The following is a 13,997-nucleotide window of genomic DNA, read 5'->3' as shown; positions in this document are numbered from 1 at the left end:
CGCGCCGCCCCGGGTGGCTGCGGGGTGCCGGGCCTCCGCCGGCGGCTGTCGGCACCCAGCCCCCGCGGGACGGGGCCTCCTCGGCTCGGCACGGCGCGGCCCTACCCGCCGGCCCCTCCCCGCCCTCCAGCCCTCCGGGATTCCCGGCGGTAGCCACGATGTTTTCTCTCAAGCCTCCCAAACCCACCTTCAAGTCGTACCTTCTGCCGCTGCCTCAGGTAACAGTTTCTCATCCCCGTTTCGCCCTGCTCTTACCCGGGGCCGCCGCCGGCGCTGCCCTCCCTCCCGGGCCGCCTCCCTCCCGGCCCTGAGGCGCTGCCCCGAGCTGCCCGCCCCGAGCCTGGCCTTGGGAAGCGGCACCTGCTGGCCCCGGGGGGGTCCCTGTGCGTGGAGGAACAAAAGCTCACGGCGGTGTGTGGAGATGAGCCCAGTTTGGCCACGAGCACGGCTTCATGTCCGTTAAACCCACCCGTGCGAGGCTCTCAGCTTGGAGCAGCGCTCCAGCTCCTGGGACAGCTGGCTCCCGAGCTGAGCGGCGTGCCTTTGTGCTGGGCGGCAGCGGCCTCACCTGCAGAAACCCACCCGCGTTGAGAGCGGTTCCTTCCACTGTGGCCATCGTTTGTTTCACTTGTAACGTTTGGCTGGTGGCACGAAGAAGAAAATCACAGTAAAACTGCTGGGATTTCTTGTGTGAGCCGAGAGAGCGCTATGGCATTGACAGTCATTTCTTTATCCGTAGAGATAAAGATGTATCTGCAGAGAGCTGGGCAGCCTGGCTGTAGCAGCACGATTGGCAGGTGGATTCGGCTTTGCTTTTTCAGAGAAACTTAGTAAAAGTGAAGCACCGGGGTTGTGTAGTTCTGGGACTGTTGGTCCTGGAAGGTGTCGGTACCACTTTCAGTATAGGACAGGTGAGTGAGCACTGAGCTTATTGTGCTGAGGGTTCCCATCTTCTTACACAAGGGTTTTTATTGTTAAAATTTGGAACTAAAATGCAGGTAGATATGTTCTAGGGTTGGTTTTAGGGAGTTCTTCCTAGGCCAAGAAAGTCACATCAAAAGCCAGCAGGGAGTTTTGTGCGAATCTGAATGCCTGTGTCTGTATGGAGCTTGTTGTAGGACTCAAGCTTTTGTGGTTTTTATTATCTTCTGACTTACTGTGTCCTGAGTTACATGGTTAGTAAAAAGTTAGCACTTAAAGTATTATAACATCCTTTTAGTATGGAGCTGCACGTCTGCAGCCTGTTGATAGCATTACAGAAAGCTGTTACTATGATTAGAGACTCTCTTTTAAAAATAAGCTCTGAGTTCGAAGAAGAACTTTCTCCTTTGCCCAAATAAACTTGTATCTTGTTGCAAACTTGTGATTTTTTTTTTAAACTCCCCCCCCCTTTTTTTTTTTCCTTCCCCAGACTGAAGACCATATAACTTCAGAACCCAGGATTAAAAAACTGGAACCAGTACTTTTGCCAGGTAGGCATAAACCAGGAATTTGACAGATATCTCAATAGAGATACATTGATGACTTCTGTTTCTTTTAATAGAATTGGTAATGTGTAAATTTTTTCCCCTGTTTTAATTGTAGCATGCACCTCAAAGGAATAAAACTCAATAGGGAAATCTGCTGTCACTGTAGTCTGTAGGGAGCTGTCTAACCTGTTTACCTAAAGCTGAAATGCTTAACAAACACTTATGGAATTTTGCTGGGGTGTAGAGTAATGTCTTTGTTTTACTGCAAGTATGACATATGGAACTGTTGTGAATTTTGTTACTTTTGTGGCTCTTTCCAGAAGAATCTTCCAGTAATCAGGATTTTTTAGGTAGTCAGACTTTCAAGGCATGCAGTACGCACTGCTAAAGCATGTTCTGTGGTCTTTGTTTAAAGGAAAGTGTGTCTAGAACTTCCTCTGAGTAGGCATGATTGACTTGTAGAAGACTTCTGATACCATCTTTATTCACTTACTCTTAATATCCAACTGTTACGTGATTTTGGATCTGGTGAATTAATATGTGAATCAGAAAAGCAATGTTTCAGTACTGTTCATAGTCCCAAAAATCTAAGGGGTTTGCTCTTCCACATTTTAAATGAGAAATAATGTTTGGTAAATGACAGTTTGATCGATGAGGATTTCCTGAAGCCTTTTTCAGATAGGAAAAGAAGAGTCACCTGTTCTCATGAGTACTTTAATCACAGCAGTACGCTTGGCCAACTCAAAATCTTGTTGTTTCTCAGTGTAATGTTTAAGTTCAAAACAGAACAGCATAAAGGGTTTTTCTTAGTGTTTAGAGTATGTTACCAAAGGTGAATTTACACACATGATGTGGAACCTATTGCGATCAAGTTGTCTAAGCTGATAAAGGTGGTAACTTTCAAGATAGTCAATAGAATTAAAAAGTTGCTCTTGAAAATTATTTCCCTTGCTGCTTCGTTTTGAACTGTTGTTAATGAAGCGTACTAATTGCTTTGTGGTATGGTCTGGTGAGGCCCCTGAAGAGGCCAAAACCTGGTAGAAGACATTCAGGTGATAGAGTAAATATCAGCTCACTGAAACTCTTTAATGAAGAAAAATAATAGAAGTGCCCTAAGATACGTTGCTAAGACTGCTCGGTGTTTGACACAGTTGCGTTTCTATGCTTGCTAAACTTCTGCTTAACACTTGGCATCTTACTGCTTAGTTGTTATTCATCCAAGGCCTTTGACTCACGAGGAAGTGACTGCATGTTATTCTCTGAGACGTTACACACTAAATGCAAGGCAGTAAGAAATTGCTGTTCTCAAAATGTAACACCTCTTGCCTTTGCCGTGGGCTTCTGTGAACAGCTATAGAAAACAGCTCGTTCGCAGTAACTTTTTTGCTGTGTGGCCAATTCTTCCCTTGTGAAACTCTGAAGTTCACTTCAGCTGATGCTGAGGGGGTTTGTTTTTTCCCAGCTGGCTTTTGTTTGTCCCACGTTTGCAACATTTCTCATTTCCCTTGTCTGTGAAATCAGCATTTGATTGCTTTTGGGACACTTGTGGTAAGTTGCCTTTGTTAGTATAGAAGGCGATCGAGTGGGACTCAGACCATGGAATTAAAACTTCTATCTCTGTATCATTCTGAGATGCTATTTTGAATTATTCCATAATAAAATTCACAGCTCCATACAGCTACAGTTCTGGCTAAACCTTTTGGTCTGTACAAGGGCGTGGTGAAGCTTACAAGTGACTTATTTAAGATGAGTTAACTTTAAACAGGAAGAGTTTCATTTAAGCAGAAGCCTGAGTGCACTTTTTTGTTGTTGTCATCAAATGGTGCAGAAGAAAAGTGTATAAACAAGTACGCATTGTACTGTTGGGCAGACTGGCTTTTGGATTTGTCATAAGTTTCTGGCCAAGTTCCAGCGCATTTAATTGCATTAAAGCTGACTTGTACTCCCCTGCAAATACAATTTGAGTATGGGATTCCTAATATCCTGTCTTTAACAGTTGAGTGAAATTGCTTTTGCTGTTAGAAACAGTCAAACCTGAGCGGCTGAATGTTGGTTATGCTCCTTTAATTGGCTGGCTTTTTAAGGAGTTACTCTGAAAATAAATATCAGCACAAGCTGTTAATTAATCACTTTAGCAATCCTCAAAAACTGCATGTAGCTGCATTGAATATCAAGTTCCTAAAATATGATGATTTTGATATAGTAATTTACTGAAACTCAAAAGAAGGGCTAGAGCTAATAAATAGCCTACTCTCTAACTTGTATTTTTATGCAGTGGAGGTTAGGAAAGGGAGTTCCAGGCGTGGAAATATGATGAGTCAAGTTACAAAATGAAGAGGCTTTTATTTCAAAAAAGAAAACCAATAACAGAAATAAATGTTGGAATTTATATTGGCATCAACTTTGAACCTGTATAACTCGTTTTCAGTTTTCCCTTGGGTTCGTAGAGCAATAGATAGATGTCTTCAGCTTTTGGAACAAAAGCCTATATTCTTGTGGGGCGGCCTGCCCTGAGGAAGGTGTGGCTTTTACAAAAGCAACATGGCTTCTTTTTTTTTTTCAAACAAGTAAAAACATTGGTAGTTAGTGGCAACACTGATACAGCTGTGGTAAAAAGCAAGGGATTTTATAGAATTCGGTATGACTTCACTCTGAAACACTTTATAACATTTTAGGAGTTAAAGAAATGTATTTTTTTCTTTCTATAATGCCATTCTACTAGTCTTGTTCTCTGATCAAAACTCTTTTGCTTGATTTACTTGAAGAGTTGACCTCTGCAACAATTCCATTTATTTTTCTGCTTTGTTTGCATTGCTTGGTTTCTTAGCTATCCGAGAAGGAAAATAGAGGAGTGGCAAGTAGCCTGCTACAAGCTCATAAAAGTGACTTGCCCAGGTAGTAAGTAATTACTTGAGTGCTCTGGGGAGAGTTCAGAGTGTGATACAGCCATCATTACCGATACTTAGCTGAAGCTTGAGGGTGTGTTTTTGTTCTGGTAATAAACTGTAGCCTATTTTCCACATCAGTGTCTAGCATTTTTGAGACATCAACCAAAGCATTCAAACAAAATTGTGCAACTTTGCTGGAACATATTGCAGTGTATATTTGTGTGATTTTAATGAAAAGCTGTACGGAGAAGTGCAGTACATGGATGGCTGAAGGACCAGTCCAGTATCCCTGTGCTGTGGGCATGATCAGGCATAAAGGTCCTCACAAGCTGCTCTGCAGGAGATCACCTGGCTTCTGGAACATCCGATTAAGAATGAGAAAAGGATTGTCCCTCCTGAATCTTAATACCCACTTGTAGTAATTATTTTGAAGTAGTGCTCTGTGTGCAAATCTGTTAATACATTAAGGTAATATTTGCTATCTGTAAGGCTTTACACACCAGCTGGAAATAGTTGTCATTGTTTTTAAAAGCTTATACAGTAACATTACAGAAATGAACTGAGTATCATATATTGATCATTAGACCTGCTCACATTAAGGTATTACTGGCTTTGAATTACAGGCAAAACAGTTACTCACAGTCTCTTGTGCCATATTTCATGGTCAGATGCAGAAGTCAGTGTCAGTCTGCTTCTTCTGCCTTCTCTGTTTACTTCAGTGCGTGGCATGGTGTTTTCATTTCAGAGTAGCTTGATGAGCAGAGTAGCTCAAAGTGAGGTGTTGCAGAGACTGTTTTCATATTTAATTCTCCTAGCAGGATTTTCCTTTTTCTTTGATGGTGTCATCAGCAAACCCACTGAGGGTATGCTTGATCTGTCTGTGTCATCAATAAAGATGTTGAAGAGCACCAGTCTCAAGACACCTGGACATGGATCCATTGACCACAGCCCTCTGGCTGTGACCCTCCAACCAACTCCTTGTCCACCAGCCCACCCTTCAAATCCTAATGACTCCAATTTAGAGATAGGGATGTGGTGCAGGGTCAAATCAGTGGCCTTGCACAAGTCCAGGTGGGTGACATTAGTTGCCCTTCCTTAGTCCATGAGTGCTACCTCTCCATCACAGAAGGCCACTAGATTGGTCAGGCACGATTTGCCCTTGGTGAAGCCATGCGAGATGTCTTGGATCACCTCCTTGTCTCACACATGATTTCCTCTGAACGTTTTCCTGTGCTGTGTTCTGGCTGAGGTGTAATTGCTTGTTGAAGATTTTTACCAATGTATATGCATTTTTTTAATGTAGTAAATACCAGTCTGATTGGCTTCACCTTCCCTTTTGTTTTGGTTTCCTTTTTATTGGTTCTGTATCTGTATGCCCTTTGATCAGCAGCTGACTATAGAGGTTTAATTGTGGGATCTTTTAAGACTATCATGGAAAGCTTTGATCTTTTAGAAGTGTGTGATTCTCCTTTGATTTAGCTCCCAGCTCTTTTTCTACTTTTTCTCTGCTTTGCAAATCCTTAAAATGTTGAATCGTATTCCAGAACAACTGCAACACATCTTGTGATAGGAGGGGGAAGGTACATTCTGGTGACTCACCATGGCATGTAGTACACCAGGTACATTCATTTCTTTGTGACTGCTTTGAGCTGCTGTGCCTTTCTTGGCATTTTCATTTGGTTTGTGGCATCCCAGAGTTGAGAGCAGTGATGGTGCTGTGATGTGATACAGCTGCCAGCACTGTGACAGTGAGGCAAGAAATGGAGTCCGAGTCACTGAGCTTAGTGTGTACCCCAGAGATTTGTGTACTAGAAGTAATCTCTTTAACACCTCTGAGAGGAAACTGGGATTGTTTGAGCCATAGAGTGCAAGTCATAATGCTGTTACTGCCAGTGCCTTTTCCCATTATGTTTGTGGACAAATTGTTGATGTTCAGACGCGTATTGCTTGATATATTACATCTATTTGTTTGTGGGTGGTGAACAGAGAAGGCCAATTGATGCTGAGAGCTCAACTGAACTTGTATGAACCCCAGCACTGATCGTTTCCAAAGCATACTCAACTGTTGATGGCCATTTCCAGCACTTGTTTTTTAACTGATGAAGACATTGCAGAGTTGGGGGCTTTTTCCTGATGTGAGTCTTTAATTAAAGTAAATTATTTAAATAATTCTAGACTTGAAAACAGAACCAGCAGCTTTCAGAAAACTTCTCTTTCACATGCAAGAAGTTTAAAAACAAACCAAGCATTTTACTTATATTTAGAGCGATTGAGGTATCACTTACAGTAAGTGTATTTTAAATGCACTCTGCAGTTATAGTTCTTATGTTTGTTTGCTGGACTCAGTAAACCCATGCTTTGGGTTCAGTTAACTGCTGTCTTGGTTTTGTTTAGGCTTTTTTTGTTTCTTATGGCATGGCATCATACCGAAGCAGTCTGCAAGTAGAATCTAAATTCCAAATACTGCCTTATGAGTGGATTGTACTGTGGGGAGTCAGTTTGTTCTGCTTTCGTTGTTGTGAATACATGGCATGTATTTATTAAGGTTTCTGACTAGTAATATGTTTTAAGTGTTTGTAATATGTACAAAGATTATTTCATATTCGCTTAGCTGTAGTGCAGTAAGGAAACTGCCCAGATATGCTTTAAAATAGAATATTTTAATGTTTCTCCTTGCACATCCTACAGAGAAGTCCATTAGTACCGCATGTCATAGGGGCCAGAAAGGGAATAAAATGTAACTGAAGGCTTCGGGTTATCAGCTGACCAAACAGCTGCTTACTGGACTTGCAGCAGTTGTATTTATTTCCAGTAAAAGAAGTTTTCAGCAGACTAATTCTCAAGAAGTGTACATGTCTCTATTGACCTACTTATTCTTAAGCCAACCCTGAGTAATTTATGTTCGTCCCATAAGTATTTTACAGGTTCACAACAGCCTCTTCTGTTGGTGACACTGTGATAAAGTAACAGGATGAGAACTGCAATCATCTCAAATTGTTATGGGTTACAGTATGTGTAAACAAAGTCAGGGTTTGGGGATCTGTAGTTTATGTAGCCAGACTAAAAATATGCAAAACACAAAACACTTTGCTTCTTCGCCAGCTTCCCTGCTGTGTTATGGAACTGGGACCAACTCAGTGCTAAACCTTTTATGTTTTTTGTCGGTAGGATTGTTTCAGTTCAGCCTAAAAATCCATACTGATGCCAAGAAGAGCAGTTTATTATTTAATTTGCACAATCACAGGTGTGTTCCTGGTAACAACTTCGTGCTGACACTTGTTCAGTGCTCCTGTAGCACAAACCAGATCAGAGCTATTTCAGTTGAAATCAGGGCTGACAAAAAAAGGAAGAAAAATGCATAGTTAGAATTTTCAGCTGGATCAGTTCTCTGCAGTCAGCAAGTCTCACAAATGGCAGTGCCAGCACAAGGGTTGAGCTGGGAGTGAATGTGAGCTGTGTTACAGGTTTATGCTGGATTAAAGCAATTCTGTAAGAGTCATTGGATTTTTGAGCTGCTGCAGCAGTTTGCTCTGGGTCTGGTCACTGATGGAGCGTTCCTAGTAATGGATGGATATTCTCTTCTGGTCACTTGAACTCCTGCTGAGTGGCTGCTTTATGTTCCCACGTCCTGCACTGCCTGTCCAATGGGGTGTGCATACAGATCCCTCTTATGGTCAGTTTCATTGGTAAGGCTCACAGCTGCTATTATGCAGATTCCCTTTCTACTCCTGCAGTTGTGAACCTTAGAAGAATAAAATCATGGAATCAGGAAGGCTGGAGAAGACCTCCAAGACCATCCAGACCAACCATCCACCTACCAGCAACATTTCCCCACTAAACCGTGTCCCTCAGTATTGCATTGAGACATTTCCTGAACAGCTCCAGGGATGGAATAGTTCTTTTTTTGAAGACTTTCACCAAGCAATCTTTGTTTTTGCTACATTTTTCCTCGCTGTTTCTGAAATTTAAAGAAGCTTGCTGTGCTCTACCTTTTGTTAGCACACGAGAAAAACTGTATAGTATTCATATATGATGTTTTAATAACAATTTTTCTAAATCACGTTGACAAAGCAAGCTCTTTTGGTGCTGTGCATTTAAAACACTCCTCTCCTGTAAGTGGCGAGAAAGGTTTTTTTGACCGAAAAGTGAGGTCCTCCTATTTGAAATGAATGCAGATAGACAACAATGAGGTTATCTTCTGCTCCCCAGTAGTCGCAGTACTGAGCTGTACTTTTATTTTTACTTTGCATTCTGCAGGTGCACAGAAACTTAAGTGATGTAGATTATTTCATAAGTAATTGTGAAAATACTGGGAAACAGTAGAGAGGAAAAAAGTAGTTGATATCTGTTGCGAAGCTTTTTTGTCTTCGCCGTACCTTCATCCCTAAATTCACCGTAAGAGCTCGTGAAAATTAGAAAAAGGATTATTTCATGAGCTTGCAAATACTTTTCCTTAAGTTTGTAAGGGGTTGAGCGCACCGACCAGACCGTTCCTTGTAGGGATGGATTAGGGGCATTTACATCCGAATGCTGAGAGCATGCTAATAAACCTATCCCGTGTGCTACAGGAGAAAAGGCAGCTGAAGGGAGGAAAGTGCTGCTGATTTCAGTTGCTTATTAATGACATTTTTCTTTTTGAAAACTTCTGCTCAAACTGAAGTTAATTATTTGCCAATCATTTTGGAACAGTTTTAGACTTGCATCTTTGTAAATACAAATGAACTTATTAATGCTTGTCTTTAATGGGTAAATGACAGCTTGAAATAACTCTCTTACTGTTGTGAACTTTTTAGGCTCAGTCTTTCACACAGGCTGCTTTTCTGCTTCCTTAATTGGGTGTAATTGCTGTTGACCAAGGAATACTGGACCAAACTTAGGCCCAGGGTGGGTGAGCAAAGGGTGCTGTTGCCCTGCAGCTGTGATGTGCTGCTGATCTCAGCTCTGCCAGTCTTGCCTCTGCTGTCTCCTACCTCCCTGCATGCTTGCTACTGAGTTTTCATTGGTTTGTAATGGGTTGTGCATCATGGTTGATTAGGTACAACGTATACCGTGAATTCACTTCACATCTAAAACATGGGAAGGTCAAATTGGGTGTGCCTTTGGGAAACTTAGCAGAATTTTTCTGAAGTCGATCAGTTTTTGAAGCTGTATTTCCCAGGAAAGGTGTTTGTTGGATAAATCTTTCAGTCTCTCTTGTTATTTTTGTGATTCATGCATTCAGAGTAGAAATATTTTTATTAATCATTATTAGGCTTTCTACTTAAGGGTGGCAGCCTGTGATTTTCCTTCTGGTTTCCTGTCAGAGTTTAAACAAACTGCTCTTGTCTCCCGAGATCGTTCTTTGACTGCTGGAGTCACATGGAGCATTGACTGCTGTTCCGTGTCTGGAACAGCTTGTGACTGTTTACTGGAAAAAAGCAACAGCTACATTGTAAAAATGTGCAGCGTAATATCTCTGAATAGCTCTGTTGTTGACGCATACCAACATCACCTACTGAACTACAAGCACAAGAAGGTTTCATTGTGCAAGACCAACACGGTACTACTTACGTTTAGCAACTTTCTTAAACATGTGTTGTGTTCGGAAGGCTCGCACCCTGTACTGCTCATTGCAGACATCTAATGGAGGGATGAGTGGTGGGTCCACGTAAAATTCCAAACCTGCTATTTAAACAGGCTTGTGAGGCTTCTGAAAACTGCATATATTCTGTGTTTGTGTGGCAAACCTTCTCCTGCTTTATTGCAGTTATGTTTGAGTCCTTCAGTGGAAATCGGTATGCGTACGCTGTGAGTTGTAACACTTGTGTTCCAAACAGACAGTTCTGCTCTAGGCACAGAAACTGGAGTGCAAAACAGAAGATCCAAGTGAGGCCAAACAATCCAGAATGTATTTGTGTTGGAAGAAATGAGAATAAATGAAGCTGCACTAAAACAGGATTGATATGACCATGTTGTAGTATAGCTATGCAACTATGAGGAACAGAGGAAGGAAGTGAGAGGGACCAGCTTTGCTGAAGAAAAAGATGTTTTGGGCATATTTGAAACTGTAGTTGTTCCAAATTGAAGAGATTTGCAAAGGCATGAAGTACTAAAATAGCTTGGTAATAGTAATTGTAATTGGTAATTGTAAATTGTAATTGGTAATTGTGCTTTGAGCAAGAGCGTGTGCTAGTAAGAAAATGTTCCACTTGATAACAGATAGGAGAAAATATTTCATGGAAAATACCTATCTTGGACATTCTCTTTTTGTGTTGCCTTTTTTTTTTCTCTCTCCATATCTTTTAATTAGAAATGCAATGGTATGCCAGTGTATTTGAGAGAGGGGAAAGAAGGGTAAATATTTAGGTTTGGAAGAACTGACCTGAGCAGGGAAGAAGCCTGGCAGGCAGAGAACTCAGCACTGAGTAGCTGAAGATTAACACCAATAGTGAGAAGGAATTGTTTAAATACACAGTTTGTGCTTTTGCAGTTACTTAAGCAAGTAGCTTGTTAGGAAAAAATGCGGGACGTTAAGAGGCTTCAGGCCAGGCTCTGCTAGAAGTATTGTAATATTTTAATTTCAGTGCTTAGAAATAGGCTGCTACATTTTTATGTACCTCATTTTAAGAGGTGCATATTGTTTTCAATTGCTATTGACTCTTTCCTGAAATTTTGGAGGCATATTGAACGACATTTGAGAATATATTTTGAAGGTCCAGCATGTCAGCCTGTCCTTAGAGCACCTTCCCAATTCTTCCTACTTCTGTCATAAGGAGGACTGTGTCCCAGTATGATAACTGTAGGTCTGTGAGACTTGTCCCCTTACATCTTCTAACTGGAAGGACATGACAGCCCTCCAGAACACTAATCATAATTCTGCCAGCTCCAGACCACAGTCAGTGCAAGAGACTTTTGTGTGTGACAGCTGAACTAAAAGGAGGTTCTCCATTGCTGCTGCTCTCAGTGACCTTCAGCCTGATGCCTAACCATATTGTGGACAAGAGAGCGAGTTACAGCTCTGTGGCTGATTGGCTCTATGGGAGCTGCTGAGTCCCAGCCTGAACCTGTGATTGATCACCTGAGGCAAGGACTGGGTCAGCCCTGGGAGCACAGGTGAGGGCAATTCAGCTGTGTTACTGGTAGGGGTGGAACTCCTGGACTCCATTTAAGGGCTGAGTGCCACTGGGGAAGGATCTCTTTCTGGAGATCCTTTCTTTGTGGAGCTTTTCATCATGAGTGTAAATCTTTGGATACAGGTGAGCATTCCTTCTCTGTTTGTTCCTTTGCCCTCACTATGGTACTCTTTTCAGCTGTTCATTTGTGGACTGTACAATGGCTTAGGAGGAGAAGCATGCACAGAGACTGGAATTCAAGACTGGAGAAGGGTGCCGAGGTTCCAAAGTCAGGTGCCTGAGTGCTGGAAATGCTGAGGAGAGATCTTTGAATTTATGGTTACTCGGGTGCCAGAACCCCTTCTCTATCAGAAGAGGGATGGCACGCTTACTCAGAGCTGTATCTGTATTCATGGGGCACACAGGTAACTGCTTACTGCCATCAGTTTAGCTGTCCAAAGAACTGACTGTTTCCTTGCAAAGCACAGGACGTTCTGAGGTGGCACCTTAGATAACTGGGTCCAGATATGATACGCCCAGCAAGTTAGTCTTCAGTGATCTTTAGTCCTTACTCTTTGTTTAACACAAATAACCAAACAAAAAATGACCTCTACAGCTAATGTGAAATTACCCTTTCCTTGAACATGTTTCCATTACCACACTGCTTGGAGTAGGCAGCAGTAGAAGGAAGTGGTTGATGACAGAAGTGATAGCCCTATATAGAAGTGAAATAAACGAGCAAGTTTTCTTCCTGAAGAATGAAGTTACCAGTTAGCTTTCAGAAACCTCTGGTGTAGAACTAAAAAGTAGCACTGTGTGCAGAAAGTTACTTTTTTCAGTAAAAAAAGTCATTCTCATTTATGTTTGCCTGTAAACTTCTTTATTTCAGAGGTTGTCCTGGGTAAGTTGAAGGTTTTTTAACTGACGCTTGTATCTTCCATTTTGCAAAATGAGGTGGTTAGTCTCCTTTGTTGGATGGTCACAGTAGAAACTTTGAAATGAAGAACAGTGCTTACTGGTTTTGTTTCCCAGTTTTTCTTTTATGGAAGCAGCTGAACGTGTGTTTATAAATGCAAAGCTACATGTAGAATAATTTTCTGAATTTACAAAGCTCCTAATAGTGTCATACTTAACTGTAGCCAACTAGTTTCAGGTTGTAAATTGAATACTAGCAGAATGATGTGGATGTGGGCCTTTCATTTGAAGAACGTCCTTTAAACAGTGACTTTTTAATAATGGGGAATTGCAGGCTTTAGTCTCTGAACAGAAGGAAGGGCTTGTTCTTTGCTTTTAACTACTGAGCAGTGTTGCCTGGTTTGGAAAGGTAGGTTTCTTACTGTGTTTTTTTGCATGCGTATGCTTTCGTTCCCACAGATGGCGTTAATTGAACTCGAGGTTTCCCCAGCAGCTGTGTCTGTCTTGAAATGGAGTAAAGGGGGGTTTCTTGGTACTGCAAACTTAGAACCAAGATTTACGTAGGCTACATTTTTCCCTCCCCTTTTTCTGTTCTAGGTGAAATTGTGGTAAATGAAGTCAATTTTGTGAGAAAATGCATCGCAACTGATACAAGTCAGTATGACCTGTGGGGCAAGCTGGTTTGCACTAACTTCAAGATCTCCTTTATTACGGATGACCCAATGCCACTACAGGTTTGTTACTACTTCTGTCACTTCATCATGACAACAAATGCAATAGATAAAATGGATTTTATTAGGGAAAAAAGCCTGTCTCATAGCTGATATAGTTATGATCCCTTCTGACATAAAGCAAGCTGAACAATGTGGTTAAACTGTCCTGTTCTGAATGCTTTGCTATTCCATTCCTGACTCAAGAATATAAGAACGGAGCAAGTTTGGGGTGGAATTACAGCCTGCTCTATTTAATTCTGTTTATTCAGGCTTCATGGAGAAGTGGTTTTATAAAAGGTGAAGCAGGAATTATATAAAGACTTGTTCCTCCTTGAGGAGGAGAACTGAGAATGTTCCTTTTTTTACACAAGTGTCAATCAGCAAAACCTTTAATGTGTTCAGCTTTTATTGGGATTAGTGAAAGGAGGACAAAGTAACTGTGAAATAAGTTTTCATCTTAGCTGAGGCAACAGCAAAAAGAAGGAAACCAAGCCTTTGTCAGAGCAGGAGTGTGAAATTCAAAATCTTAATGGGTTTTCTTTGAACAGCACAGCATACAGTGGTGTTTGGAAATCCAAATTGTGAGCTGTGTGTTATTTTCAGTGGAGTTGTCTTGTATTTCTTTTGCAGCTTTCAAAGGAATGCTGCATTAACTGTGCAGGTATAAAGCTCCAAAAGTACACAGGCACTTTCTCAGGAGCCCTGTGTTTGACGAAAGCTACTTCAAAAACTTACATTTTCAGCATGACAAAAATATGTTTTTGGTCATGAAGCAGTTGGCAAATCTTATTGGCATTTGGCTGGTTATGCCTTTGTTCTAAGGAGCAAAAGTAGATGATGTTACTTGTTCCTCTAAAAGCAAGTGTCAATTGAATAGCCACTGTTTTATGTGCATGTTGGAGGTAAGTAAGTGCAGTTAAG

General features: G+C 41.5%; 1 protein-coding gene across 1 annotated transcript in view; it reads left to right on the top strand.

Annotated features, from left to right (window-relative positions):
• The window catches only part of MTMR10 (myotubularin related protein 10), a 36,685-nt gene continuing 22,688 nt past the window's right edge, over window positions 1-13,997 (top strand). Inside the window, exons 1-3 of the mRNA XM_048956411.1 lie at window positions 1-218; window positions 1,412-1,472; window positions 12,961-13,097. Coding sequence (XP_048812368.1) covers window positions 159-218; window positions 1,412-1,472; window positions 12,961-13,097 — 258 coding nt within the window. The 5' untranslated portion in view covers window positions 1-158. The remainder of the gene's footprint in view (window positions 219-1,411; window positions 1,473-12,960; window positions 13,098-13,997) is intronic.

This window comes from Lagopus muta, chromosome 10 (assembly GCF_023343835.1).
Source record: "Lagopus muta isolate bLagMut1 chromosome 10, bLagMut1 primary, whole genome shotgun sequence".
NCBI classification, from domain to species: domain Eukaryota; kingdom Metazoa; phylum Chordata; class Aves; order Galliformes; family Phasianidae; genus Lagopus; species Lagopus muta.
The sequence above is the reverse complement of the archived record's forward strand: the minus strand, read 5'-3'. Positions and strand labels throughout refer to the sequence as shown.